The 26499-nt window shown below is 35.9% G+C and overlaps 1 protein-coding gene across 1 annotated transcript; it reads left to right on the top strand.

Moving 5' to 3' along the window:
• Nucleotides 1-19089: 19089 nt before the first annotated feature.
• On the top strand, nucleotides 19090-26073 carry LOC122412922 (uncharacterized). Its single transcript, XM_043422916.1, has 6 exons — nucleotides 19090-19157; nucleotides 20109-20186; nucleotides 20752-20852; nucleotides 24178-24427; nucleotides 25463-25731; nucleotides 25913-26073. The coding sequence occupies exons 2-5, from the start codon at nucleotides 20109-20111 to the stop codon at nucleotides 25565-25567; spliced, it is 534 nt and encodes a 177-aa protein (XP_043278851.1). The 5' UTR covers nucleotides 19090-19157; the 3' UTR covers nucleotides 25568-25731; nucleotides 25913-26073.
• The last annotated feature ends 426 nt before the right edge of the window (nucleotides 26074-26499 follow it).

Here is a 26499-nt window from a genome sequence, read left to right as displayed (position 1 = left end):
CTTTAAAGAATATCGGCGTGACTTAAATCGCGTTAATTTTATATTGGCACGAAACTTGGGCGATTAGAAAAAACTGGAAATTGATATGAAAAAAAAAGAGAGAATATCGTAAGAACGAATATTATTGGCCATGCGTACTCGAGTATTATGGGAAATGTAGTTAAAACGCCCACCTGGTCGCGTGCTGTGGGACCCTGATCCAACTGTACTACACGAACGCGTGTTTCATACCGGGTTTGTGTGCATACATGCATAAATATCGCAATATAGATGTTTAAATCTGAATGTATGTCGTGCCGGCATACACACCTTTCTTGTTTCTTGCGTAAGTTCAAAAAGCTGTTGCCCACGTTTGCTCTTCATTCTTGCTTCACACACTATATTTTCTCCTGTCTAGTGTGTATACCGAATACGCATGAAAGATTTACTCCTCCGCGGTATGCCTCTGTAAGCTGTTTCAAAGTGACATTCGTTTTTTAAACCGATCGGTTATTGTTTAAGAATAAAGTTTCAATCGAATTAATTTCTTTTCGTGCTTTTCGTTGCACATATAAAGAATTCAGTAACTGAAACGAATCGTATTTTCGATTATACGGTTTCGGGTCTTTTTTTGCTCGATCCTTTCGCACGTGGGTTTCGAAATTTCAAGCAACGCCAGGTGGCATTATCGAACATATGGTTTCAGGAAGTCGAGTTTTACAACTCCTTTTTGGTGTACAGTATTCGTGTAGAATGTGTAGGAAATTTAGCGAAAAAACGTAGAAACAGTCAATTCCTTGCCAATTTTCAATTCTGTCATTTTTTCGAAAATTTAGAAGCTAAATAAAATTTTCGAAAATTTAGAACAAAATAATGGGGATCGTACTTGAAACATTCGGCAAATAATAGTGTGACGAATAATCATTGATTGTAAAATGGTGATTGCGGCATATCAGAATCGCCGAATATTATTAACATTTTTCTAATTTCATTTATCAAAATTATAGTTAACATTACCAGAAAAAAACGAACGATAAGGCAACACATTTACTCGATTCCACGATTTACTGCCCAAACGATCACTAGCATTTCCTTTTCCGTTGCTGAATAAATCATTTCTGCTTTGTTTAAAGTTCGATTTGCATATAGCAGATTGGCAAATCTTCTCCTATTTTTACTTGCGACAACAAGATGCCTCCTATCGGCTGATAAGCTCCATCGGATACGATGGATCTGTTGTGACGATAAATGTCTTGGTAAAATCAGGATATTGCAGAATCGGTGCGCGGTGCTGAGAGTTTTCTTCAACTTTTCGAAAGCTGCTTTGTGTGTTCATTCCATTCGATTTTTTTGTCTTTTTTTATCAGTTCTGCAGAACTACATGTAAGCGGTTTTGCGAGTTTTGAGAAATCTTGAATGAATTTTCTGTAGTATCCTGCGAGGCCTAGAAACGATAGAATTTCTTTGACGTTTTTTGGTGCAGGAAAATTTTTTACCGCTTTCATTCTTTCAGCAACTATTGCTTGTCCTATTTTTTCGATTTCGCGGGTTGTAACGCATCCTACTGCCAATTTTTTTGCTTTTACGTAGTAGATCCTCTCGAAACGGGGAGGTTATTTTAATTTTCCCGAACCGTTGATAAAAGGTTCGACGTGACCGTAAATTTTAATCATTCGGTCACCCAGTATGTCGACTTTGTGTTTTTTTTAAATAAAATCGAGTCCCAGTATTCCATCCGTTTTAATTGGAACGTCGTTGTCAACGACAAAAAATCCATGAAGGATGTTGACGGCAGGTGTTTCGATTTCGATGATTACTTTGCACAGAAAGCGTTGAAAGCCTTTCCTCCGACGCCAGTTAATTTGACGGATTCGTCGATAATTTCAGTATCTTCTTTTAGAGCGCCCCTTTTTATTATACTGCATTGGGCCCCCGTATCAGCTTTCAAGAGAAGAACTGAATTTATTGCGTGCGGTGACCCGATATAAAAATCGCTAGCCATTCTCCAGGAATCGAAAGAATTTATTTCGAATCTTATTTGAGTTTTTTCCGCCTGAGGTGTGGATGAGCCTGTAGGTCGCTCGGCCTCCAAACAGCTGAAGCGCGCATTGTTTCGCGAAGCCGTTCGCTCGAAGTGACCCAATTGTTTTCTTTTCTTCCACGTTACCTGACTGATTTTTAGACTAATTTTGATTTTGATTATTTTGACTATTATTTTGATAACCTCGGTTTCTACCCCTGTTTCCTTGATTTCCGCGATTATTTTGATTATTATTATTTCCTCTGTTTCCTTGATTTCTATTTTGGTTATTCTGGTTATTTCCTCTTTGATCACCATTTTTATTTTTCCTATTCCAGCAATCGTCATAAACGTGACCTGGTTTTTTGCAAATAATTGCAAACGACAGAATTTATGGTTCGACTCGGTGTCGGTAAACTATTGTTTCCGTTACTATGATTTCCATTCCTATTTCCTGAGCTTCTACAGTCGGGAGCGAGATGACCTTTTTCATTACATCTATTGCAAATGATTTTATTATTTCCAGGTTCTTTCCGAGTTCCCTGCTGTATTTTTTCTCCGTCGATCGCGGTTGTGATAGCTTCGTTAAAAGTCGGATATTCCCTAGCTTTAATGATTGTTTGGTATTCGCGCTTGAGACCTTGAGCGAAACTCGAAAGGGCTACATCGCGTATGTGCTTTACTACCGCCATTTGTTCGATCATAGTCGAGTGCTTTTTTGTACTTGCGTTGATTAATTCCGTCATTGTATCTTCTACCCTTTTTCCGAATTATTTTACTGATTCATTAAATTTTTGTCGGCAAGAATTCAACAACTCTGTTTGCAAAGCTCCTACGATTCTGGTACCGCAAAATGTTTCTAATTTTACTGATTTGAATGATGTTGAAGTTTCCATCGTTGGAAAATAACGAAAACGAAAATTTTTCAAAGTTGTTACGCCAACTTTTTTATTTTATTAATCAGTTCAATTGGTCATAGAAATGAGGTATACAAAGTTTCGCGAAACTTGAACGACCGGAAATAATTAATTAAGGGGTTTAAAATCTTGAAAAATTTTTCTTACTCATACTATGGTTTACGCCAACTTTTTTATTTCACATATCGTTAGTGTGGCCAAGTAAGCATTTATAAAAAAATTAACAAAAAAATCGATTCACCGGAAAGTACGATTTAAGGGGTTTGAATTCTTGAAAAATTTTTTTTGCTCATACTAGGGTGGGGTTCAATATGTCGAATAACTGAATTGTAGAACGGTCGATATTTCGAAATTTTAAAAGTTGTGATATCAGTTTGGAGAAAAATAAGTAATTCGAAATTCTTATTCCCGATCGATTATTCAGCAGATTGCGTGTTTAATCAAAAATTCCTTCTTTGAACTCATATTTACCCGAAAATATATATTTCAATAGTTTTCATTTCGAATGCAATTTTAACAGACCATCCGAATGTCAAAAGTTCATATTTTCGAATTCAAAATGGAGAGTAATTGTTTTACAGACAGACCAGAATATAGAGCAGCAAAAAATCGAAAGTGAATTTTTCGAGCCTATATAAAACTTAGATATGCGGAATAGCGATAGCTCGAAAAGGCGAAAGTCAAAATGGCGATGTTTAAAATTGGAGATCACCGGTATGAGTAAGTGAGTGAGTGAGATGCGTGTATTGGAGCTCCGCTGCATTTCTTTATTTTGATCGATCGACTTTCTAACGTTTCGCTATTTTGACCGTTCGACTTTTTGGTGTTTCAGTATTTCAACCTGAGTAATATTTGGTTTTTCGTTATTATATTTTCAAAATTGTGAATTTTCACAGTATCGCTGACTGTAGTAATTTATGAATCGAAAGAGTGATAGTTGAATTTTCGAAAAATCGATATTTTAATCACCGTCCTATGGGCGATTGTTACATTCTATTTTCGATGTAAACGTTCTTCGAACCCTGCAGTTTCTGCTTTATTTATTTTCGGCATTCAAAGCTCTAGTCGAATCTATCCGTCTCCATATTATCATTCGAAGTTTATAAATTCAAGATTTTAGCTGTTCGAAATTTTAGTCATTCCAACATTTGATCCCCACCCAGTGTCGCCTAGTAATCATCTATAAAAAAATTGACAAAAAAATCGATTCACCGGAAAGTTCGATTTAAGGGGTTTGAAATTTTTTTAAAATTTTTGTACTCCTAATATGGTTTACGCCAACTTTTTTATTTTACAAATCGTTAGAGTGCCCTTGTAAGCATTCGTAAAAAAATTGCCAAAAAAATCAAACCACCGGAAATTATGGAAAAACATCAAACACTGATTTACATTGCTCGCGGAACCTCGTGTCGAAGCATTGCCGTCTCAGAGTCGGTGGCACGGAAGCGCCGGAGACGGAGTCGCTGTCTCGCTCACTGGGACGACGCTATGAAGAGGGTCTACCTTCGTTGAGTGTTGCACTCGAGGCACCGCACGATTCACGGCAATTCATAAATTGAAAATTTTTTACCAACCACCGTATGGGTTACACCAACTTTTTATTTCACAACTTGTGAGCATGCTCTTGGGAGTGATTATTTAAAAATTGACCAAAAAATCGATCTACCGGAAAGTTCGATTTGATGCGATTAAAAACTCCAAAAATTTAGGCATCCCATTCATGGGTTACCAGCTTCAGTTACGCTAGCTTTTCCATTTTGCATATTGATAGAGTGCCTCAGGAAACGTTCACAAAGAAAATGACCAAAAGTCCGAGTCCCCGGAATGTGTGATTTGAGGATTTTGAAGTCTCTATAAAATATTCTCACTCTCATTGTTCCGCAGACTCTTGCATTTTACATTTCATTAATGTGGCTTCAAAGGAAGTCTAGAAAAAATCGAAAATCAAATTTATGGGCAAAATGTCATTTAATTTTCTCTCAACAATAACACTTATAAGTAGATTCCATACAGATCTTCGATATCAACAATTTCTATAAAATTCACTGTATGAAACTTTCAATTTTCACATCAACCATCGGAATAACAATCACAAGAAAGAAACATTAGTCATCTTAATCGCTCACGAGAATCTTCTTAGCCTTAAGAGGATGGATTAGTCGGTATATCACAACCGTGAGTGCGAGAGAGATAGCTGCAAATTTTGAAATCGAAATTCTTTGACACAGTTTAACCGATTCAAAAAAGGCTCTGTCAGTCGATTTTTGCCATCGTTCTGCGTAGGCTGACAGAGCCTTTTTTTAATCATTCAAACTGTGTAAAAGGGGTGGGGATCAAATGTTGGAATGACTAAAATTTCGAACAGCTAAAATCTCGAATTTATAAACTTCGAATGATAATATGGAGACGGATAGATTCGACTAGAGCTTTGAATGCCGAAAATAAATAAAGCAGAAACTGCAAGGTTCAAAGCACCTTTACATCGAAAATAGAATGTAACAATCGCCCATAGAACGATGGCTAAAATATCGATTTTTCGAAAACTCGACTATCAAGAGACTCGGTAGAGTCTCGGGACAAGTACATTGACAGCCCTGTCGTCTGCTGGCCCGAGGCTCTCGCCGAGTCTATACTTTCTCTGAATATCAAGAGACTCGGTAGAGTCTCGGGACAAGTACATTGACAGCCCTGTCGTCTGCTGGCCCGAGGCTCTCGCCGAGTCTATACTTTCTCTGAATAAAACGATTCGCGGTGGTGGGGGTAAAATTGGCATGTGATTTTATTGAATTACGAAGCTCAGGAGCCATTTAGCAACTTGAAAATTGAAGTTTAAGCCAATTGAGTAATTCTCTTTCGATTCCGCCCTAAATCAGCATGATCGGTGTTGTAATTGCTGAGAAAAAACTTTGCACGGGCTCAAGATTATGCAAAAGTTACCAACACATTCAAGAATTTATGCGTCTGTATTTATAAACACCATCAAAGGCACTTTGATGCTCTCGAGTTTCTGATTCGTTGGATCTGACGACATCCATTTTTAGACGTTGTGATTGGTTGTTGAAATTAGTTGTTGATGATTGGAAATCTGACGTCAACTTCAGAACGTAGCACACGGCGCAGCACAGCTGGTAACAGCAGTCATAAATTCGACCGATATACATATATGTCGGAGAATGATCTAATTCTGTTGTAGGGTTTTTCGTGTTGTTGCGTGTGGGACGCATGACGAATCTGATGATTATTATTATTGAAAATACTCAATTAATCTTTTAAATCTTTATTAGTAAATACACCACGATGTGTCACGTGACGTTTCCTTTTTCGGTCATCCCTCTTTTTTTTGTTTTTGCTCCCTTCTATTCATCAAAAAGGGTTAAGCGAGGCCACTCCGATCATCACGACACGGCCAGACTGACTATCACACGTCCTCGTGTGTTGGATTTGATTCTTCTGGAAATGAAGGAATAATTTTTTTTTTGTTTGTTTTTTTTTTTTTTTTTTTTCAAATCGTTCGGCCAATTCTGACCAGAATCTGATACATTTGTGGACAAACTGTTGACCACACCATTTGCGTATGAATTCATTTTTTTTTTTTTTTTTTTTTTTTCATTCTTCACAAGAGACTTACATTCTTATTCAAAGACATGTAATCTTTATACATTATTGCCAATTATCAATTGAGCTTCACATATTTTACTATATGCCAACACCAAGTTGTCTTTTCATCCATTTTTCAAAACACATGATTCATGCCACAACACCACATCATTAGCCGTTACATTGCGCCATCTCCGCTCACCGCAGTGAGTTAGGTTCTTTTTGACTTGCAACTATTAGGCATAATGAATATGTTCTCCAAGATTTTGATCAAACCACGAGGGGTATGACAAATATTTCTTGCTTAAATACTCTCAGGTATGGTTCAATCAATGGGTGTGTCAACCAGAAAATCGCACAAGATCAATAAAAAAATTTTATTTCAGTGTTCAATTGAATACCTGAAATACTCAATGATTCTTCGGTAAATTCATCAAAAGAAATATCCAGTTCTGGTGGTACGGAACAATCGGGCATTGCTCGGAGACGGTCGTGAGCGTATTTATAAATTCTATTTGAATTTGGAGCTTTTAATGTGTACCGATCTCCGTCTAATACTTCAATAATGCATAGTGGACCTCGAAATTTTGGGTCTAATTTTGTCTGGTTTCTTTCGTGATTTTTTATCAAGACATAATCTCCAACAGAAAATTTGGAAAGCTTTGCTTTTCCGGCGTTAAATTGAGATGTATTTGTTCTAGCATTTGTTTCAATTGTATCAGCTGCTCGCTCTCTGATTTTTGGTAAATCAATTTCTTTTTCTTTGTCAGTAATAGGTAATAAAGTTAAAGGTCTGCCTACACGACCAATCATTAATTCTAGCGGAGTTGCCTTGGTCACCCTATTGGTGGTAGAGTTCATTGCCAATTGAACTTCTTCAAGAGAATCCTGCCAAAATTTGTCGCTATTTGTTTCGACGGAAGTAAGCATATTTTTCAGTGTGCTCATAACACGTTCGACTTGACCATTGCCTCGACTAGTACCGGTAGCGATCAAATGAAGATTAACGCAATGGGAACTGCAAAAGTCGCGAAAGTTTTTGTTTGCAAAACATCTCCCTTGATCAGCGATCACACGATTTGGAGGTCCGAATAAAGCGACAATTGACTTGAAAGCTTTTATAGCACTTTCAGCATCGACATGAAAAGAGTGATGAAGGAAAACAAATTTTGTGAAAGCATCAATAAAGACAAAGACATATTCTTTAGTATTGTTTTTACCGCTGAGTTTTCCAGTAACATCAATATGAACGGTATGCCAGGGAATGCTTACTTTGGGGATCGGATGTAATTCGGCCTGGATTTTACCAGAAACAGATTTTGGAAATCGACAAGTAATACAGTTTTCAACAAACCTTCGCACATATTTAGACATATTAGGAAACCAATAGTGCTGGTAAGTTTTTTCTAAAGTTTTGTCCCATCCCAGATGAATGATTGACTCATGTACATGGTTTATTACAGACCATTGGAAAGCTCTAGGAATTATTGGTAAAACATGAGCCTGATTGTTTCGTTGAATTTTTCTGAAGAGAATTCCATCTCGAAGTTCGTATGTTTTGGAAACATTTGGGTCAAGTTGATTGTTTTCTAATTTTGAGATAAGATCACAAATTTCATTATCCTTCTGCTGTTCTGCCCGTAACCATCCGTCAGAGATTTGTGTGAGATTGATACGCTTCTGCTCAATTATTTGAACCTTCAATTTTTCGTCTTCAGGTAAAGGATTTCGAGAAAAGAAATCTGCATGTGACAAATTTTTTCCTTCTCGATAAACAATATCGAAGTCGAATGATTGTAGAAATGCCCACCATCTGTAAATTCTCGGGGTTAAATCGAGTTTTGCACGGGAAGCCTTGAGCGAGTTACAATCCGTAACTACTGTAAATTTTTTTCCTTGTAAATAGTGATGAAAATGTTTAAGGGCGTTCACAACAGCAAGAGTTTCCAATTCATACGAATGATATCGTGACTCTACTTCTGTTGTTCTTTTGCTGAAATAAGCCACAACGTGAGTCTTCCCATTGACCCTTTGGATGAGAACTGCACCATAACCAACGGCACTCGCATCTGTATGCAGTTCTATTGGGAGGTTTGGGTTAAAAATCATCAAAAGAGGAGAACTGGTCAATCGAGAAACAATATTTTTTCGAATGTCCTCGAGCTCAGGTCTCCAATCAATCTTTCCCTTTCCATTGGTAAGTTTATACAAGGGTGCTGCAAGTTTAGAAAATCCCTCGATGAATTGTCGAAAGTAAGAAGCAAGTCCGATAAACTGTCTAAGTTGAGTAACAGTTTGAGGAGGAGGAAGTGCAGTTAATGCAATGGTTTTGCGAGGGTTTGGTCGAATTTCTCCTGCAGAAATCTCATAACCGAGAAATTCTATTTTGAGTTTCAAAAATAAGCATTTTTTTTGATTTATTGAAAATCCAGCCCGAGTTAAAGTTTCTAAAACAACCTCCAATTTCCGAATGCCCTCGTTAATGGTTCCTGAAGGAATGAGAATGCCGTCCATGTAACAAATGACTGAGGTATTTACTAAATTTCCCAAAGCCTTGTTAATTGCGCGCTGAAAAACGGAAGGTGCATTTTTCAAACCAAAAGGCATCATCAAATATTCATATTGCCCATCAGGAGTAACAAACGCAGTTCTTTCTATAGAATCTGGATGAATGGGGATTTGATGGAAACCGCTGGCCATATCTAGAGATGTAAAGTAATTGGCACTGCCCAATTTATCTATTTGATCAGCAATGAGCGGTAATGGATATTTATCGGCCACGGTATTGTTGTTAAGCTCCCGATAATCAATACACAATCGATCAGATCCATCCTTTTTTTTAACAAGGATGATGGGGCTAGCAAAGGGAGAACAACTTGGTCTAATAATGTTTTTTTCTTCTAATTCTTTAATTTTATCTTGAACTATTTGTCGTTCAATAGTGGAGAGTCGATAAGGTCGTCTTTGTACAGTTCGGTTAGGATCTAACAATCGAATCTCAAGTTGACCTGTTGTTACTCTTGATTCAGGTATTCCCGTGACAAAAGTTGAAGAAAATTTCTTTAAAACTTCAATTAACACTTTTCTGTCACATTCAGGAATGTCTGTCTCTATTTTGTCAAAGTTAGATGAATCAGAGTGCACGTTGCAAAAATTAACCCTCGGTATTCTCTTGAGAGTCAGACTGTCAGCAGTCATTTCTACTGAGTAACCCAGCATTAATATTTCTCGGCCAATAAGAATTTCATTGCTAAGAAAATCGTTGAGAACCACGTGAAATAAAATGTCTAGGCAATGATCATTTATAGTCACTTGTGTCAAAATTTGAGTGACACTTTGAATATTGGACTGACCTATACCGGATAGAATGACCAAATTGTTCTGACGTTTTCCTGAAAATCTTTGTGCAGTGCTTTCTCTAATCAGAGAGCATTCAGCACCAGAATCGAAACAAAATGAAAACTTCTCACCCGAATGCAATAATTCGCCAAAAACGGGTTGAATCGAACAAAAGTTGACACGACGCTCGATTTGACCTTGAGTAGATGTTTTTTGTTCCATTCTTGAAGGATTTTTGCAGTTTGGAGAGATGTGTCCAGATTCTCCGCATTTGAAACATGTCACCAACGATTTATTGTCAGTGAAAGGGGCTTTTTTTGAATAACGCTCGGGATATTCTGGAATGGTATTTGACGAGCGATTTCTGCACTCCAAGCTTTTGTGTCCATTTTTTCCACAATGAAAACACTTTAATGAAGAAGTAGCGGGTCTCGGTCGTTTCGGATCGAACATTGAGCTCTCTTGAGTTTGAGAAAAGGGGAAAGTCCTTTTTCGATATTCCACAGCCATTAATTCTTGTTGTAGTTTGTTACGAGAATTTATTTCGGTAGTAAAGGCCAATCTCTTCAAACGAGGTTCAAAATGGGCCATATGAGCCAATACAATAGAGACGGCGATTTCTTCTTTGCTCATCGATTCAAGTTGTGGAATAAGTGTACTCAAAATTCGGGTTGAATATGATGCAAAATTTTCTTCTTCTTTTGGTTGATCAGAATTCAAAGATATCAACATTGCCGCGGGTGTTTTCACAATTTCGAAACGAGATAGAAAAATATTTTTAAATTGTACCCACGTCATTCCAGCGAAACTTATTTGAGGAAACCACGATGCAGCGGATCCTTTCATTGCTCTGCTCAAAGCAATGATTAATTTGCTTCCTTGTAGTTCTTCTTCCTGCATGCACAGAGCAGCTGTCAAGCACCAAGCCCGGGCATTCACAACACTTTCATCAGGGTTAAATTCAGGAAGTATGATTTCAGGGCGATCGACTGAAGAATCTCGGATTGATCGTATTAACTCCATCATATTTTTATTTTGATTCTCAATCAAAATTTGCCATTGATTTCTAGAAGAATTTTCGTTTCGTTGAGACGTTTGATTTTGCGATGTCGATGGTTCTGCGTCCCTTGGTAATGCCACTTCTGATGTCGGAGAATGATCTAATTCCGTTGTAGGGTTTTTCGTGTTGTTGCGTGTGGGACGCATGACGAATCTGATGATTATTATTATTGAAAATACTCAATTAATCTTTTAAATCTTTATTAGTAAATACACCACGATGTGTCACGTGACGTTTCCTTTTTCGGTCATCCCTCTTTTTTTTGTTTTTGCTCCCTTCTTCTATTCATCAAAAAGGGTTAAGCGAGGCCACTCCGATCATCACGACATATATATATGTACAAACCATGTGTCAGTTTTTGATCGTATGAACAGAGTTTCGACATTACGAAGTGCGTACGGGATCAATAAAAAAATAATTTTTATCATCTAAAGAAGTGCATATTACTATTTATTTTGTTATTTGTGATATATTAAACCGGTATCAAAGCGGCCGCGTAAATGTAGTCTGTGATGTGTGTGTGTGAAAAAGAATATAAAAAATGCGCGATGCATATATGTCAACGAAACTTTTCAAGATTTCATTATTTCGTTCGATTGGAAATAAATGTTAACTGAAATAATCTTTCAATTAAACCAGAGTACGAGAAATATTGTCCAGTGCGAATATATTGTCAGTGGCGTGGTTATATATCATGTGTACTGTGACCGATTTTTCAAGTGCCACAAAATCAAATTCTTCCGCTCATACTATTTTATGTTTTCGAGAACAGTTCTTATTCTCGTGGGCGCCAGCCACCGAAGTGACATAGTATGATCGGAGGGAAATGATGATTTGCCGGCTTGGCTTGCAGCGGAATGGGCGGGGTGAACGGGAGAATAACTGGCAAAACCAAAAATTGTTAAATGGATGATATCTTAATTATTATTTAACAATCACTTTTCAAAATTACAATAATCAAATCTCGATGAGAATTTACCGGGAGGACCGCAAAATAAAGACGGGAGAAAAAGTCGCGAACTCACACTACAATCTTCACACACAATCGATCGGGAGCCTACACTCACTACAATCTATCACGAGCTCGTATTTTCTGTCACGGTTCTACTCGTGGTCAGAAATTCGTTAAAGATGGAATACGATGACAAATAATTACATGATGAATAAAATTACTGAGCCCCCGATATTCGGTTACTCAGCCGAGCTATTACCCGTCACACGCGTTCGCAATCCCGATCCACGCACTCTTTCTCACTCAAACTCTCTCACAAATATTCCCGACCTTTCCTCTCAGCTTTACAAGAAACAAACGATTACTAAAGAAAATTTGAGACTTTCGCGTCGGCCACGCAACTGAAAATTTATTCGACTTTATTTTTCTACCCCGAACTTTACGGAACGCGGGCAACAAGGAAATCAAAAGCCGACTTTCTACGGGACAGAGCCGCCGCCGTGACACATTTTCTCGATATTCAAACTAATTAGACCGAGCGAAATTTCACAATAACATGAAATGAATTATGCCATAATAATCCACGGGAATAATTACTTAGAGTCCATCGCCCGAAACGAACAACGAAAGGTTGGACTTACGGCGTGTGAGACTAATTCCCGAGATCGCACGTCCAGTTCGCTCGATACTCCACGAAGATCTACCGAAAGTGATCGATATTCGTTACGCGGTGTCACTCCCCTCTCTCCCCTCTAACTACGATCTTTACTCGCCCTACAACAGGTGCGACGTATCAATTCTTCTAGTTGAGCGTCAGACGGGGCCCCCAAATTTCCACGGGATAAGTTGATTAAATGTCGATGACATTATTTCGATAATAATAACCCCTGGCCCAAACACACGATGATTATCAATTTACACAACGGGAAGAGAGAGAATAGCTGTTCGCGAACGAAATTAAATTTCAAAAAGGTCTGACGCCCCTTTCGACGGGACTCCCCTGAAATTTCGATGTAGATCACTTCTCGATCGTTGGAAATTTCGAATTTCTCGGACCTACGGGAACGTTCTACAGTGACCACCCTGTTTATGTGTGTGTCGGTGTGGTGTAATTGTGTTGATGCGTACGAGCCCTGCTCAAAGTACGCCGAAGTTAGATGTTCTCGTCCTTCTTCGAATCTTTCCCTTGTTCCATTTCTCACGGGAAGACAGCCAAACGCATGAGTCCTGCTCGAAATACATTGTCAACGACGATTGGCCTTCCTCCTAATTCGAATTCGACTCTCCCGATTTACATGGAATAATTAAATCGACAAATAAATCAAATATTCTTTTTCTCTTAACAAGGTCCCACAGAAATCTTTGCGGAATCGTTGCGTGGCCGAAGCATCGAACGAAACGGACGGGAGGACATTTGTGTCATCTCTTAATTTTCGTTCATCTTCTTTAGTCAAAATAAAAAAATCGTCACAGTACATAGGTTATATATACGAATAAATAGAACAAAAATACACGCAACTGTTAGAATGATATTAGAAACTTTAATTGAATAAATGTTTTCTAATTTATTTCTTGTGTCGTCATTATTTTTAAACATCCCCATATTTTGCTTGATACTCAGTTTGGCTCTGCCCTCTCCGATCCTTGTTTTCACCCGCTCAGTTTGCAGCGGATCGATTCATATTATTAATTCGTTCGATAATATGTGTTCTATGATTTTCTACTCCTTCATGATGATTGTGGTAACATGATTCGAGAGGATTCTAACCATGATCTTGAATTGCACATTTTGTAAATCAGATTTAAAAAAAAAAATCTGGTCTTGGTATAGTGTGTAGTTATTCTTTTCCCATTAGGGATAAATTTGGAAACTTTTCCAGAAAGCCTTTGGATGCTTTTTTTGCTAATGATATGAAAAGTCGTATCTTAGGAATGCGGTATGCAAACACAAATTTTGATAACAAAACTTATAGAATGACATGTATGTTGAGTATTTCCACTTTGCAAACTACAAATATGGAATTATTATAAAAAAAATTCATTCCGATAAGTCTACTGTTGCTCAGTTTTGGATGCGATCAAATATGATGCCTACCAACATCCCCAGAAACTTACAGAATTGCTGAATGCAATGTGCGCTATGTCATTTTAATGCAACATCATGACTTTTGACAACTTTTCATTATAATGCTGTAGATTCGGATCATTGAAATACTGCAAAAATCTGCAAACTATACAATTTAAATACTGTGCCATTCATTTTACATTTTAACTCTAACTGTAACATCTATATTATGAAGTAAAAAATTGATTATAAAAGTCTTCAGTTGCTCATTTATGGATAGATTTGAAATTGCTGTCTTCGAAGCTCATTGCGCAGATACATTGAACCGCAGCAGATACCTGCGAACTCTGAAATTTCTGTGGATAAATATATATATGCGATGGATCACCCCTTATCTTTGATTATGGTAATATGTAAATGGAACTTGGTTCGGCAAGTTTTTAAGTGTTCCTTTTCAAATAGTATTGAAGTTTGTATGACTGATATACAGCGAATACTTTCAAACTTTGATATTTCTGTGTTGCACCGTGTGTGCCAATCATTCAAATCATTTACTCCAACCGTATCATGTAATCTAGAAAATTTATCACAAAAGTCTTCCGCTTTTCTAAATACTTCAATTTTCCTTTTTCTACTCCGTTATGAGTTTTCGAATTTCTAAATTCATTTCTAAATTGTCCTGAAATGGTTTTCCTCCAAAACCAATGCAGGTACCTTAAACGTCTTTGAATTCTGTTGCTCTGTTGAATTAAGTTCGCTTAGTTTTTTTTGCTGCTTTGAGTTCTGGCATAATAAATGTTAGAAGTTTTCGGGTACGTTTTTTCAGCAACTATCAAACTGTGGATAATTGGACCTCTGCGGCCACTTGCAAACTTTGGAAATATCTTTCATTGGGGGCATGTTTTGGATGAAATGAAATCTCTAGATGCAGAATGCAAAAGCGACATTTAAAGTGGGCAAATCTGTTGGATTTTTCGTGTCTTGAATTTGATCTATCTTTCATTTGAATTTTGAAGAAAAGGGATAAATAAAATCTGTTCTATTAAGGAAATCTTTACATCAGTCCTTTCTTGGTATGAAGACTTGGAAAAAATCGCCAAAGGCCAAGGACAGACAGGTGACGAAATATTTCCAGTACAATTTTGACGAAAAATAGATCTTTTATCGCGGAAACCAACGTTATAAGCCGAAAATCATATTACAGCCCACGAGACGCATTTCTTCACTCTCTTGGGTTCCTATTACACAAAACATGTTAGAAGACAAGGAGAAAAATCACCAAAGTCCAAGATCAAACCAGTGCCGAAATATTTTTAGTACAATTTTGAAGAAAAATTGGTTTTTTACGTGGAAACCAACATTATAAACCGAAATTCATTTCTCGGGCCTCATCCCGGATTCCTCCATGCTGTTGAGTTCCTAATAGACATAACATATTAGAGTATAAGGAAAAAAATCGCTAAAGTTCAAAGGCAGACTTGTGACGAAATATTTTCACTACAATTTTTACGAAAAATTGGTCTTTTATGGTGGAAACCAACTTTATAAGCCGAACATCATACCCAGGAAAAATAAGATTGGGAAAAGTCCATTGATGGTCCCTTATTTGCTGGTAATTTCATGAAAAATATTATCCCATAAAAAATGTTCGTATGAGAATGGAATCTATAAAAATGTACTAAGCAAATAATTCATAGAAATTTATACTAAAATCCTATAACCGTCATAACATAAATGAGGAACTTTTGAGAAAAAAGGCGTGATATCAAACCATAAACTTCCCCTAGGGAAAAAAAGGTTGGGCCAAGTACATTGATGGTCTCCTGTTTCTGGACGACATAGAAAAAAGATTCAGAACCCGGAAAAAAATTCTATAGAAATAATAAACGAAAATTGAAAAGTTCAAAAAAATTCAACAAAAATAAAAAACAATCGAAAAAAATTCTGTAAAGAAAAATAAAATTTTTCAAAAAAATTCATAAATATTGAACAAATTGAAAAATGTACTATCCAAGTTATATGCAGTATAAAAATGTATGATATCAATTGAAGGCCAAGTTTTTATTGATAATTTGGAATATTTATCGAACAAATTGGAAACTTTAATGAAATTCATGATAATTATTTTCACGAAAAAAGTTAATAAAAAAAAGTCATAACGGAAGTTACGTGCAGTACTAAAATGTATTATATCAATTCGAGGTCAAGTATTTATCAGTTATTCGAAATATAATCTCCGGCGACAAATGAGCGTTGAGAATCCTTGTCGGGCTCACACCGTTTTATCAAAATTACTAAAAAATTAATGGAAATAAAATCATTAAAAATTCACATGAAAGTCATTCGTTACTTCAACAAGGTACACACTTTAAAGAATCGATTCCCCTCCGACTTTCAGGATCCCCTGGTATTATTCACAACTTCGATTGGATCGGTACAAATTATGTTCAAATACGTCTTAAACGTACTTGTCCGGCCCATCACTTTTTATTCAAATTGCTCATTCGAAAACAAATCAGGGCTATAATGACAAATATAATAAAATGGAAAGAAATAAAAATAATATCTGCAAGTAATTTGAACTTGATTCTTCGCAAATCCGTATAGCAATATCCACTTCTCATTTTCTTCAGTGAACACATACCATTCGGTAAGAACCAATGAAAATGAGAAATAATCAGACACATTACTAGAAATTTTCGAACCTACTTAGCCATGCAATGTTTTTTTTCTATAGTCACGTACACATTTTGATAAATATCACTAGTCGAGTACGACACGTGGATTCCTGGAATTTGGAGAAAAATGATTTTGTTGTGAATTATGACTCCATATAATATAAATAGATTAATCAACTTCATCTTTCATTTTCATTTCATTTTGACAAGAGCGATTCGAAGGAAAATTATTTTCTCGGGAATTACTGTTCCTTAATATTAACACATGCATTAACTTCGTTTTTGATTTGTTTTCGAATGAGCAATTTGAATAAAAAGTGATGGGCCGGACAAGTACGTTTAAGACGTTTTTGAACATAATTTGTACCGATCCAATCGAAGTTGTGAATAATACTAGGGGATCCTGAAAGTCGGAGGGGAATCGATTCTTTAAAGTGTGTACCTTGTTGAAGTAACGAATGACTTTCATGTGAATTTTTAATGATTTTATTTCCATTAATTTTTTAGTAATTTTGATAAAACGGTGTGAGCCCGATAAGGATTCTCAACGCTCATTTGTCGCCGGAGATTATATTTCGAATAACTGATAAATACTTGACCTCGAATTGATATAATACATTTTAGTACTGCACGTAACTTCCGTTATGACTTTTTTTTATTAACTTTTTTCGTGAAATTAATTATCATGAATTTCATTAAAGTTTCCAATTTGTTCGATAAATATTCCAAATTATCAATAAAAACTTGGCCTTCAATTGATATCATACATTTTTATACTGCATATAACTTGGATAGTACATTTTTCAATTTGTTCAATATTTATGAATTTTTTTGAAAAATTTTATTTTTCTTTACAGAATTTTTTTCGATTGTTTTTTATTTTTGTTGAAGTTTTTTGAACTTTTCAATTTTCGTTTATTTTTTCTATAGAATTTTTTTCCGGGTTCTGAATCTTTTTTCTATGTCGTCCAGAAACAGGAGACCATCAATGTACTTGTCCCAACCTTTTTTCCCCTAGGGGAATTTGAATTATATCGAGTGAAAAGAGTGAGATCAACCACAAAAATCCACTCGAACACTCAATTTGTATTGTATAGAGTCAAAAAGTGAGTTTCTAAGAATTATATCTCAATTATCAAATTATCAAATTATCGAATTATCAAACAAAATTAATTAAAAATTTATCAAGACCAGCGTTGGCGAGAATTATTGAAAAATTATTATTGCAAGCGAAACTATCATTATTCAAATAAAAGCGAGCTTAAATTCATTGCGAAATTCATCATAATTAATTCTGCGAAAATTATTTTCTTTTTGTGTGGAGAAAAATACCGGAAATAAAATTTTACATGCGATTAAAATAAAGCGGAAAAACTCGATTTCAAATAAAAAGCCTTTATTTTTGTAATTTGGTTTAAAATAATTAAAAATTGAATAAAACATTTGCCATTTCAATCTAATTTCATTTTACTTTTGTTTTTTCCTTCATGCCCGCTCTTCTTTATTATAGAATTGCTCGAATCCAGGCGTGACGGTGTGCACAAGCACGAACGTACCGTTACAGTATATCCTCTCTGCGGCTGCGGCCGAGCAAGTGAGAGAGCTGCGCTACTCCCCACTGCCGACGTGCCGCTGAGTGAGACAGCGATTCCCCGTCTCAAGGCGCGCTTTCCGAGCCACGAGTAAATGCATTGTTTTTTTTTTCGGACTTTCCGGTAATTCAATTTTCTTGTCAAATTTTTTATAACTGCATTCTTAGGCGTTCTAACGGTTTGTGAAATAAAAAAAATAGCGTAAGCCATAGGGCGGGTTAGAAAAATTTTTCACTTTTTCAACCTCCTTAAATCGTGATTTCCGGGGAACTTGGATCCTTCCTAATTTTTGTGTAGTTGCATTTCGAGGCGTTTTAATGATATGATAAATAAAAAAAATAGCGTAAGCCATAGGGTGGGCCTGAAAAATTTTTCAGTTATTCAACCTCCTTAAATCGTGATTTCCGGAGACCTGAGATTCTTCCTAATTTTTTCTTAACTACATTTAGAGACGTTCTAACGATATAAGAAATTAAAAAAAATAGTGTAAACCATAGGGCGAGTGATAAAAATTATTCAATCATTCAACCTCCTTAAATAATTATTTCCGGAAGTTCAAAGTCTTCCAAACTTTGTCGACCTCATTTCTATGACCATTCGAACTGATCTATGAAATAAAAAAGATAGCGTGACAAATTTGAAAAATTTTTGCAATCGTTGTTTTCCAACGATGGAAACTTCACCATCATCTCGAGATGATACTGAAGTTTGCAACGTTGGAGTCCAACGATGTGATCTAAAAAAACTCTCCAATAATTTCAGTAATTCTCCAATTTCGTTCTCTATCGAATTGGCAATTTATAGTTTTTCAGCCTGCACCAATACGTCGTGAAATAAAAAATTGGTGAATGACAAATGTTTTTTTCGTTCATTTCGTTGGACTCCAACGGTGCAAACTTCAGCGTCGCTGCCTCGAGACCAATCATTACAAGTTTCGTCAAACACTGTCGATTTTTGGGTTAGTCGATAATTTTACAGATTTGGGGGTTTTCCCCTTCTCATGCGAGTATAGCCTACTAGATTTCCTTCTGAAAGTTTCGATCTTGACATCGAGGGTCGATGCGCTCATTCGGGAGCATCGATATTTCGCCATTGCTGCATTTGCGCTGAGAGCGCTTAATTTGTTTTAATAAGTGCGATGTACGGGCACAAAAAACAATAGTATTTAGAAATAAATTGAGTTGAATTGCAAACAATGAATTGTAACAATTGTCCTCAAGTTTTTGTTACTAAAAAACTATCGATTGTGTCAAAGCAAAAGTTTGAACAGTGGATTCATATTATTCAACATGCTTTTCAAAGCGTTCAAATTGGTCATAAATTCTATAAGCCGTTACCATCTTATAATATAAAAAAACAGGCATAAAATGTAAGATACAATTGAACGAGTTGGCGTCACCTTTTTATACACTGTGCAACTGAAAACAATAATTTTATATTAATACAACGAGATATGAATTCACTGATTAATTTTGTTTTGGAAAACTTGAAATACGCACGAGCCATATTTTTCACCCATGAGTGTTTTCTCTAATCTGATAGCCTCCCTGTAATTTTCTCCCGCTATATCTTCAATTGCAGAACCAACAATCCGCTCGTGGGCTTTTAGAGTGTGAGGATTTATAGTTGGCACATTCAGTACAGACAAAGCGGTGTTGAGATGGCTTTCTCCAATGCTAGCATCAATAATCGCTACGGCATATAAATATTTAAAAAAATCACAACCATTCTCAATATCACATGTTTACTTGTCGTAACAAGTTTTATATTTAACGATAGTGTAACTCAGGAAAAAATAAGATGGAAAGTTAATACAAAAAAGATTGAGCTATCGGAATTTACTAAAAAATCATGCAAGTATAAATCTAAGCATTATTAAATCGAAACTAATAACCTCGAATTTTTACAGATGTCTCATCCACGGTGGATTGATAAAGAATTGGAAAAGCTTTCCAAAATTCAATCCAAATATGAGCAACAACTTGAGGTGCGTACATCTCCTGTGTTTTTAATTTAATTACAAAATACAATCGTTGTTAAGGTTGCTCTATCGCAAACTTCATTATTAGATACAAACGTGATATTTTTTCATTTCATAGTTAAAGTGCACAGGAAAATGCCTGCAAAATTTTTGAGCGCATCATCGACTAGTTATAACAATAAATAATCGATAAAATTTCGAAATTTAACATACAGCTTATGAAAATCACGCTCCAACAAAGACTTGAGCCATAAATAACTGATTTTCCCGATTAGATATGTTTAAAAAAAAAATTCTCAAATGTTAAAAAAATCATGTGGATTTTTTTGAATAAAAAAAAACGAGGTTTGCAGAACAAATAAAATAAAAATCTTCGATTTAGTCGAGTAATTACGTGGTGTGTCGTCGTCTTTTGCCACTACCGCTCTGGTTACGTAAAGGTGACAACGCTATATAACCCTTCCCAAAGGATAACCGTCCCAACCTTTTTTCCCAAAGGGAATTTTACAGATTTTTCCGAATGTTTCATCAACATGTAAATTTCATCGGTGGGGTTGTTTTCTGTTTTCAGAGGATAAAAACGCGTGGCCGCAGGCGCTCTAGGTCGGTCGAGCCGGAGCGGACAACGGTAGAAAGTTTATTTTCACAAACGAAAATAACAATTGAACACAGGTAATGATGTGAACGTTTTACCATTATTTTTTTAAACAAAAGTTTTCTCTACGATTTGTTTTAACCGAACATTTGGAACTGAATAGTTCATAACACTACCATACCAGCCAAAAGTATAGGGACGGTAGTTGAAATTTCACTAAAAGTTAGTGCGTCTCTTAAATCGTAATGCCCCTCTTAAAGATCGTATTTCAAATTTTGTCACTCTTGAAAAAAGTCTTATTTTGATCAAAATATAAAGGCTGCATCGTCAACTTGGGGGCACAGATATCGCAATACTGCCTAAATCGCGTTCGGGATTCCGCGAAATAATTTCTAAATCTCAACTTGTCAAGGAGAAATTTACAAAAATCATCTCGTATCCCCGAAATGTTACGTTCCCTACTTGAAATGCTCCTAATTCAGTTTTCATTTTTTGTGATAAAACAAGGATCCGCGTCAGGAAAAAAATTTATCGTCAAGTTTCAAGTATTATTTATTATAACTAAAAGTGCGCATAACTCCTTAAGGAGGCCGAAACGACAAATTTTTTATTCTTGAAAATCTTCTTATTTTAGCCCAAATATTCAGAATCAACCGTTAAATCTTGGCCCTCCGGAAACCGTAGACGTGCCCTCGTAAAAGATGTACTTCTCATCACCTGTCACAATTTTCCACAAGAAGACCTTTTTTTGTTGCCGGGCAAGTGGTGAAATACACGTGTTCATACGTTGACCTAGGTTGTGTTCGGTCAACACATGTGGGACCCATCTTCCAAGTTTATGAATTTTTCTCATTTGGTGCAAACGCTTGAAAATAGCTGTTTGGGTGACTCCTAATTGAGCTGCAAGCTCTTTTTGTGTTTGCGTTGAGTCCTCATCTAGTAAAGCTTGCAATTCCGCATCTTCAAACTTTCGAGGCTGCCCAGGGCGCGACTGATCACTAAGATCGAAATTACCACTTCTAAAACGTTTGTACCAATAATTACATGTTTCATAAGATACAACGTCGTCACCAAGAATACTGCAAATTGATTCCCGTGCTTGAGAAGCATTTTTTCCTTGTTGGAATTCGTATAAAATGCAGTGACGAATGTGCTACTTATCAGTCTCCATCGTAAACTTTACGATCCTTACAAAACTTACAAAACTTGTGTCCGATCCTTACAATATCATAAAAGACCGTGAAATTTTTTTTTTTAAATATAGTCTTAAGCGCTAAGAAAAAATCTGTAAAAATTAAGTCGTACACCTAATAAATAGAAAAACGGTGAAAATTGAAAGTTGCAATCTGTTTTTTCTGATGGCTCGTCATTCAGTTTTTTAAATGGATTTAAACAAAGAGATAAATTTATGTTTGTAAAGTAAAAGAAGGTAGAGAAAATACCTTGTATACAAAAAAAAATGCCGAAAATTAAAATTTGCAAATTGCTTCCTCAAGATGATCAAGATGCACGATGCTCAAAGCTTACTCTATGAGGTGCTATATTTTTTATTTTGTCATATCCTCAAACTAAACAAGCACCCCAAACAAACCGAAACAATGATTAAAAAAAAATGTTGATGAAAACGAGACTTATAAACCGACTCATATTTAAAAACTGACTGCGAATCCGAGCCGAGATTGTGAGTAACCACATACTTTTTTGTTATTGTTAAAATATAAAAAAAAGTTTGCGTTTACCATAAAATCACTTGAAATTCGTAATGTATTAATATTACGTTTTAAAAAAATGCAGAGATTCGAGAAATTGTAAAGATTAACATCTCTGGAAAACAAGCTTGGAAACAAAGTTATATGTGTTTCAATTTTATAGTACACGAATATACACACACACAAAGAAAAACATGCCTTATAAATATTATTTTTTTAAATTGTTAGACATTTGAAGCACGTTCACATTGAACCAGAAAATATTAAACAATATAAAAATTAAAATAATAGTAATCGTATTTGGATAATACCAAGAATAGAATTTTTCTCAACTTTGCTTTACAGCTTTCAGAGATCCTATCTTCTTACACATATCGTTATAAATGCTTATTGGGGATGTTCATAGTTATCATGAACATATTTGGCTAAAAACCAACTAAAATGTAAAATAATAATATAACGATATTTTTATATATAATTTTGCGTTAGAAATGCTTATTGGAGATGTTCATAGTATGGGATATTATTTTGTTCCTGGTGGTGTTGGAACGGACGCGGGGATAATGACGAGCTCATGACACGTAAAACGAAATATGAAAAGAACTTTATTATAACTGATAATTACATAAGAAAAAGGCAACTCTTCGGACCATGCGCGCGACGCTCGCCTTACGACTTCTTAACGCGTTAGCGACTCGATTACGACTAACTCTTTTGAAGCTCTCACGCGCGCTCTCGCGGCGATTGCCGAAAACGCTCGAAAGATTGTTCGCTACCGTCGTCTTTTCCCGATTCCTGCAATAGTTATCATGAACATATTTGGCTGAAAACCAACTAAAATGTAAAATAATAATATAACCATATTCATATATATAATTTTGCGTAATAAACCTTTTCAAAATTGAATTATAAATACAAATTTAGAAAAAAAATCATAGAGCTGATATATTATTTGAAATTTGAAAAAGTTAAAAGTCGATAAATGAGTTGAAATTGAAAAATAAAAATTAAAAGTAATAAATTGCTTTCTCAAGCTTTTAGAACAATGCTGAAAGCTTCCTCTATGAGAAAGCCAAAGTGAAAAATATAGCGCCTCATAGAGTAAAAACTTTGAGCATCGTGCATCTTGATCATCTTGAGGAAGCAATTTGCAAATTTTAATTTTCAGCATTTTTTTTCCTTCAAATCGATTTTTGTTATTGTTGCTGCAGCACATGAATAACTATATTATCACTGTCAAAGGTGTCCCTAATGTCTGACTTTTCCAAAACACTGATCATGGACACTTTTTTCTCTCTTAGTTTTTCCAAGATAGCGGTTTTTGCAAAATAGCATGATGCAAGTTTTCATGATTTTTTTCCCAAAAAGTTTCAACTTAACAAAAAAATTTTATAGAACAACAAGTGTTGAGAATCTTCTAAGGAATGCGTGCAATTTTTTTCAATATTTTTCTAGCTAATTATCTATTTTTCAATTTTGTCAATTATTTGAAAAATTTCAACAATACTGAAAAAAATTCACATGTTCTCTTTGGATGATTCTAAACATTTTTTGTTATTGAAAATTTTTCCGTAAAGTTAAAACTTTTTGAGAAAAAAATTATGAACCGATTCATTATGAGATGAAAAATAATTAATTTTATTAATAAAAGATAATTTTTTATTTTATTATATAATTTTGTTTCGCTTCGCAGAATGGTCCTTCCGGAAAATTTCACGGAGGAAAATATTATTTCCAGAAACAACAAAGCGGAGGCGAATTTGTGGCTTCCAGTTCCTAAGCCGTTAGAACAAAAGGCGTCATCAGATTCGGCAATTGCATCAGTCCAGGCAGGTTGCAAATGCAGCAAGTGCCGCTGCGCGCAGCGGTATTGCATTTGTTTTAAGAGTCATACTCGCTGCACTCGACTGTGTAGGTGCAGTAAAGAAAATTGCACAAATCAGGTAATGCAAAATGCAAAAATCTTTTTATTTCATGGTAAATAAAGTCGCGAATAAGCGTACACTCGCCGACAAGAACCCAATGGGCAATCAAACGACGTTCACGACTGATAATCGAAGACAAAATTTCCGTATTCTCTCGGCTTAGTTCAACTGTCGCTGTGTAGCGCGCGCCGCTCTCCCTAGTTCAAAACTTTTAGCACGGACTCTATGCACTAATACGAATAAGGCTCTGGCGTACCCTATAAATATACACTAATACAAGTATCCTTAGAGCGATGCGGAGATCTGGCAACCTTGCTTGCCTGCCACGTACTTTCAGTAGTATTCCATTTTGTATAAATTAATTTATTCTTTATTGTTGATAATTTTTCATATCTCATTTTAATATTTATAATCTCGATTGCTAAATTGAACATTCATGTGTATGAACAACTTATTTTTATAAAAAAGTGTCATTCCCAAAAAGTCTCCAAAAATGAGAGCCAAAATGTGTAGCCATAAATGCTTAAATTGACAATTCTTTATGAGATAAATCGTTGAATATCATGAAAATAAGTTCCTGCCAGTGTGCAAGCGCGTGTAGTCCCCCCCCCCCCCCTTGCCCTTACGTATCGTCGCCCGGCAGTGTTGCCGGCGACATCCCTTTCATGCCGTGGCACGCTCGCAAAATCGTCAAACTTATAGCTTTGAATCGTTACTACGTATGAACGACACGGCTAAGCATCTCTATTTTTTTATATTTTATTCCTAATATCAATATCTATCATGATGCATTTTTTTATCAAATACTATAGAAAATTGTGACTGCTATGAATTAGAATGTCTCTCAAGCTCATGATTTGGCTATACCTTGCATGTTAAATTTCCCAACTTTAACAACGAATATCTCCACTTTGGTACGGGCATGGTCTTCAAAATTTTGCAAGTACATTAAGGAAGCTATAAATAGTGTGTCATCTAAATTTTAAGAAAATCTATAGAAAATGGATTTACTCATGAACGTCCTTAAACAAGCTAAAAAAAATATCCCCGAAGCAGCGAGCAGCCGCGGCAAGTAATAACGGGGGTCTTACTACTGGCAAAGAAAACGAAAGCAACCCGCTGGCCAGCACCATCAACAAACCTGCCTCGCGGTCATGAGTGCCATTCTCAACAAACTCGGAGCCGACAGACTGAAGCTATTGCCACAATCTCTACGGAAAGCGGAACTGGTGATGGTTCGCTCTGCAACAAAGTTGTCAGGGTCAAGAAGTGACGAGGACTCGTCGGAACGCTTGCTACCAGAAGTCTAATGCCAAGCCGAAGTGAGTTTTGCTTGAATATTTTCTCATCTACCAAGAGAGATATCATTTTTTGTATGATTATTCCACCGGTGCGTATAAGACCGATACGTTGCACGCACCTCGCTATTATTTTACATCGATGCGAAAGGAAAGAGGTCAAATTCACATCTACTTACAGATTGATCCATTTTTTCTGTTGTAGAAGTACCTCAAGCGTACCGTCCTCCAGAGTACCCTGGTGGGGAATTGTTATTCTCATTATTATTATTATCACTCAACGCGCTCGAGCGCGTGTATAACTAATAATTTTTTTACTCAAACTAAGTTTCGATCTAAAATAAACTTGTATATAATATTATTATACTGTATGTGTTATATATATATATGTAGGTCCAGCGGTGGGTTTCGGGACATTTTGTAGTTGTGATCGTAAACAATGATTTTTCCTATTCTTAACAAATGACACCCCCCAGATTTTAAATAAATTCATTAATTCCCTTTATACATCACTTTGTTTTCAAAATGGTGGATTCCAGACCACTAACAAATGGCATGTTCCAGGATTGCAGATTTTCCAGGACTGTCCCCATAGACATTTAGGTCACACGGTACTTCCCGGGACAGTTATTAATTACCTTTAATGGACTCGAATAAAAATGATTTTTCAGGGAATAACAGAAACATTACCGTAGATGATATGATTTGTAGTAAAGCAAACCGTGAGAAATCAGTCCTCGATACATTTTTACTAGAGAAAAGGGTGGTTCTGTGATACAGTTCATCGTGTTC

This window comes from Venturia canescens, chromosome 1, assembly GCF_019457755.1.
Source record: "Venturia canescens isolate UGA chromosome 1, ASM1945775v1, whole genome shotgun sequence".
In the NCBI taxonomy this organism is placed as follows: Eukaryota; Metazoa; Arthropoda; class Insecta; order Hymenoptera; family Ichneumonidae; genus Venturia; species Venturia canescens.
Note: the sequence above shows the minus strand (reverse complement) of the source record. Positions and strands in the feature narration are given on the sequence as shown.

Bases quoted from the DNA above. Each gene is read 5' to 3' on its own strand.
- LOC122412922 (XM_043422916.1), top strand. From the start codon at position 20,109: ATGTCTCATCCACGGTGGATTGATAAAGAATTGGAAAAGCTTTCCAAA. The intron at 20,853-24,177 runs GTAATGATGTGA...TTCGCTTCGCAG, and splicing joins AAAATAACAATTGAACACAG to AATGGTCCTTCCGGAAAATT. The intron at 24,428-25,462 runs GTAATGCAAAAT...ATATCCCCGAAG, and splicing joins AAGAAAATTGCACAAATCAG to CAGCGAGCAGCCGCGGCAAG.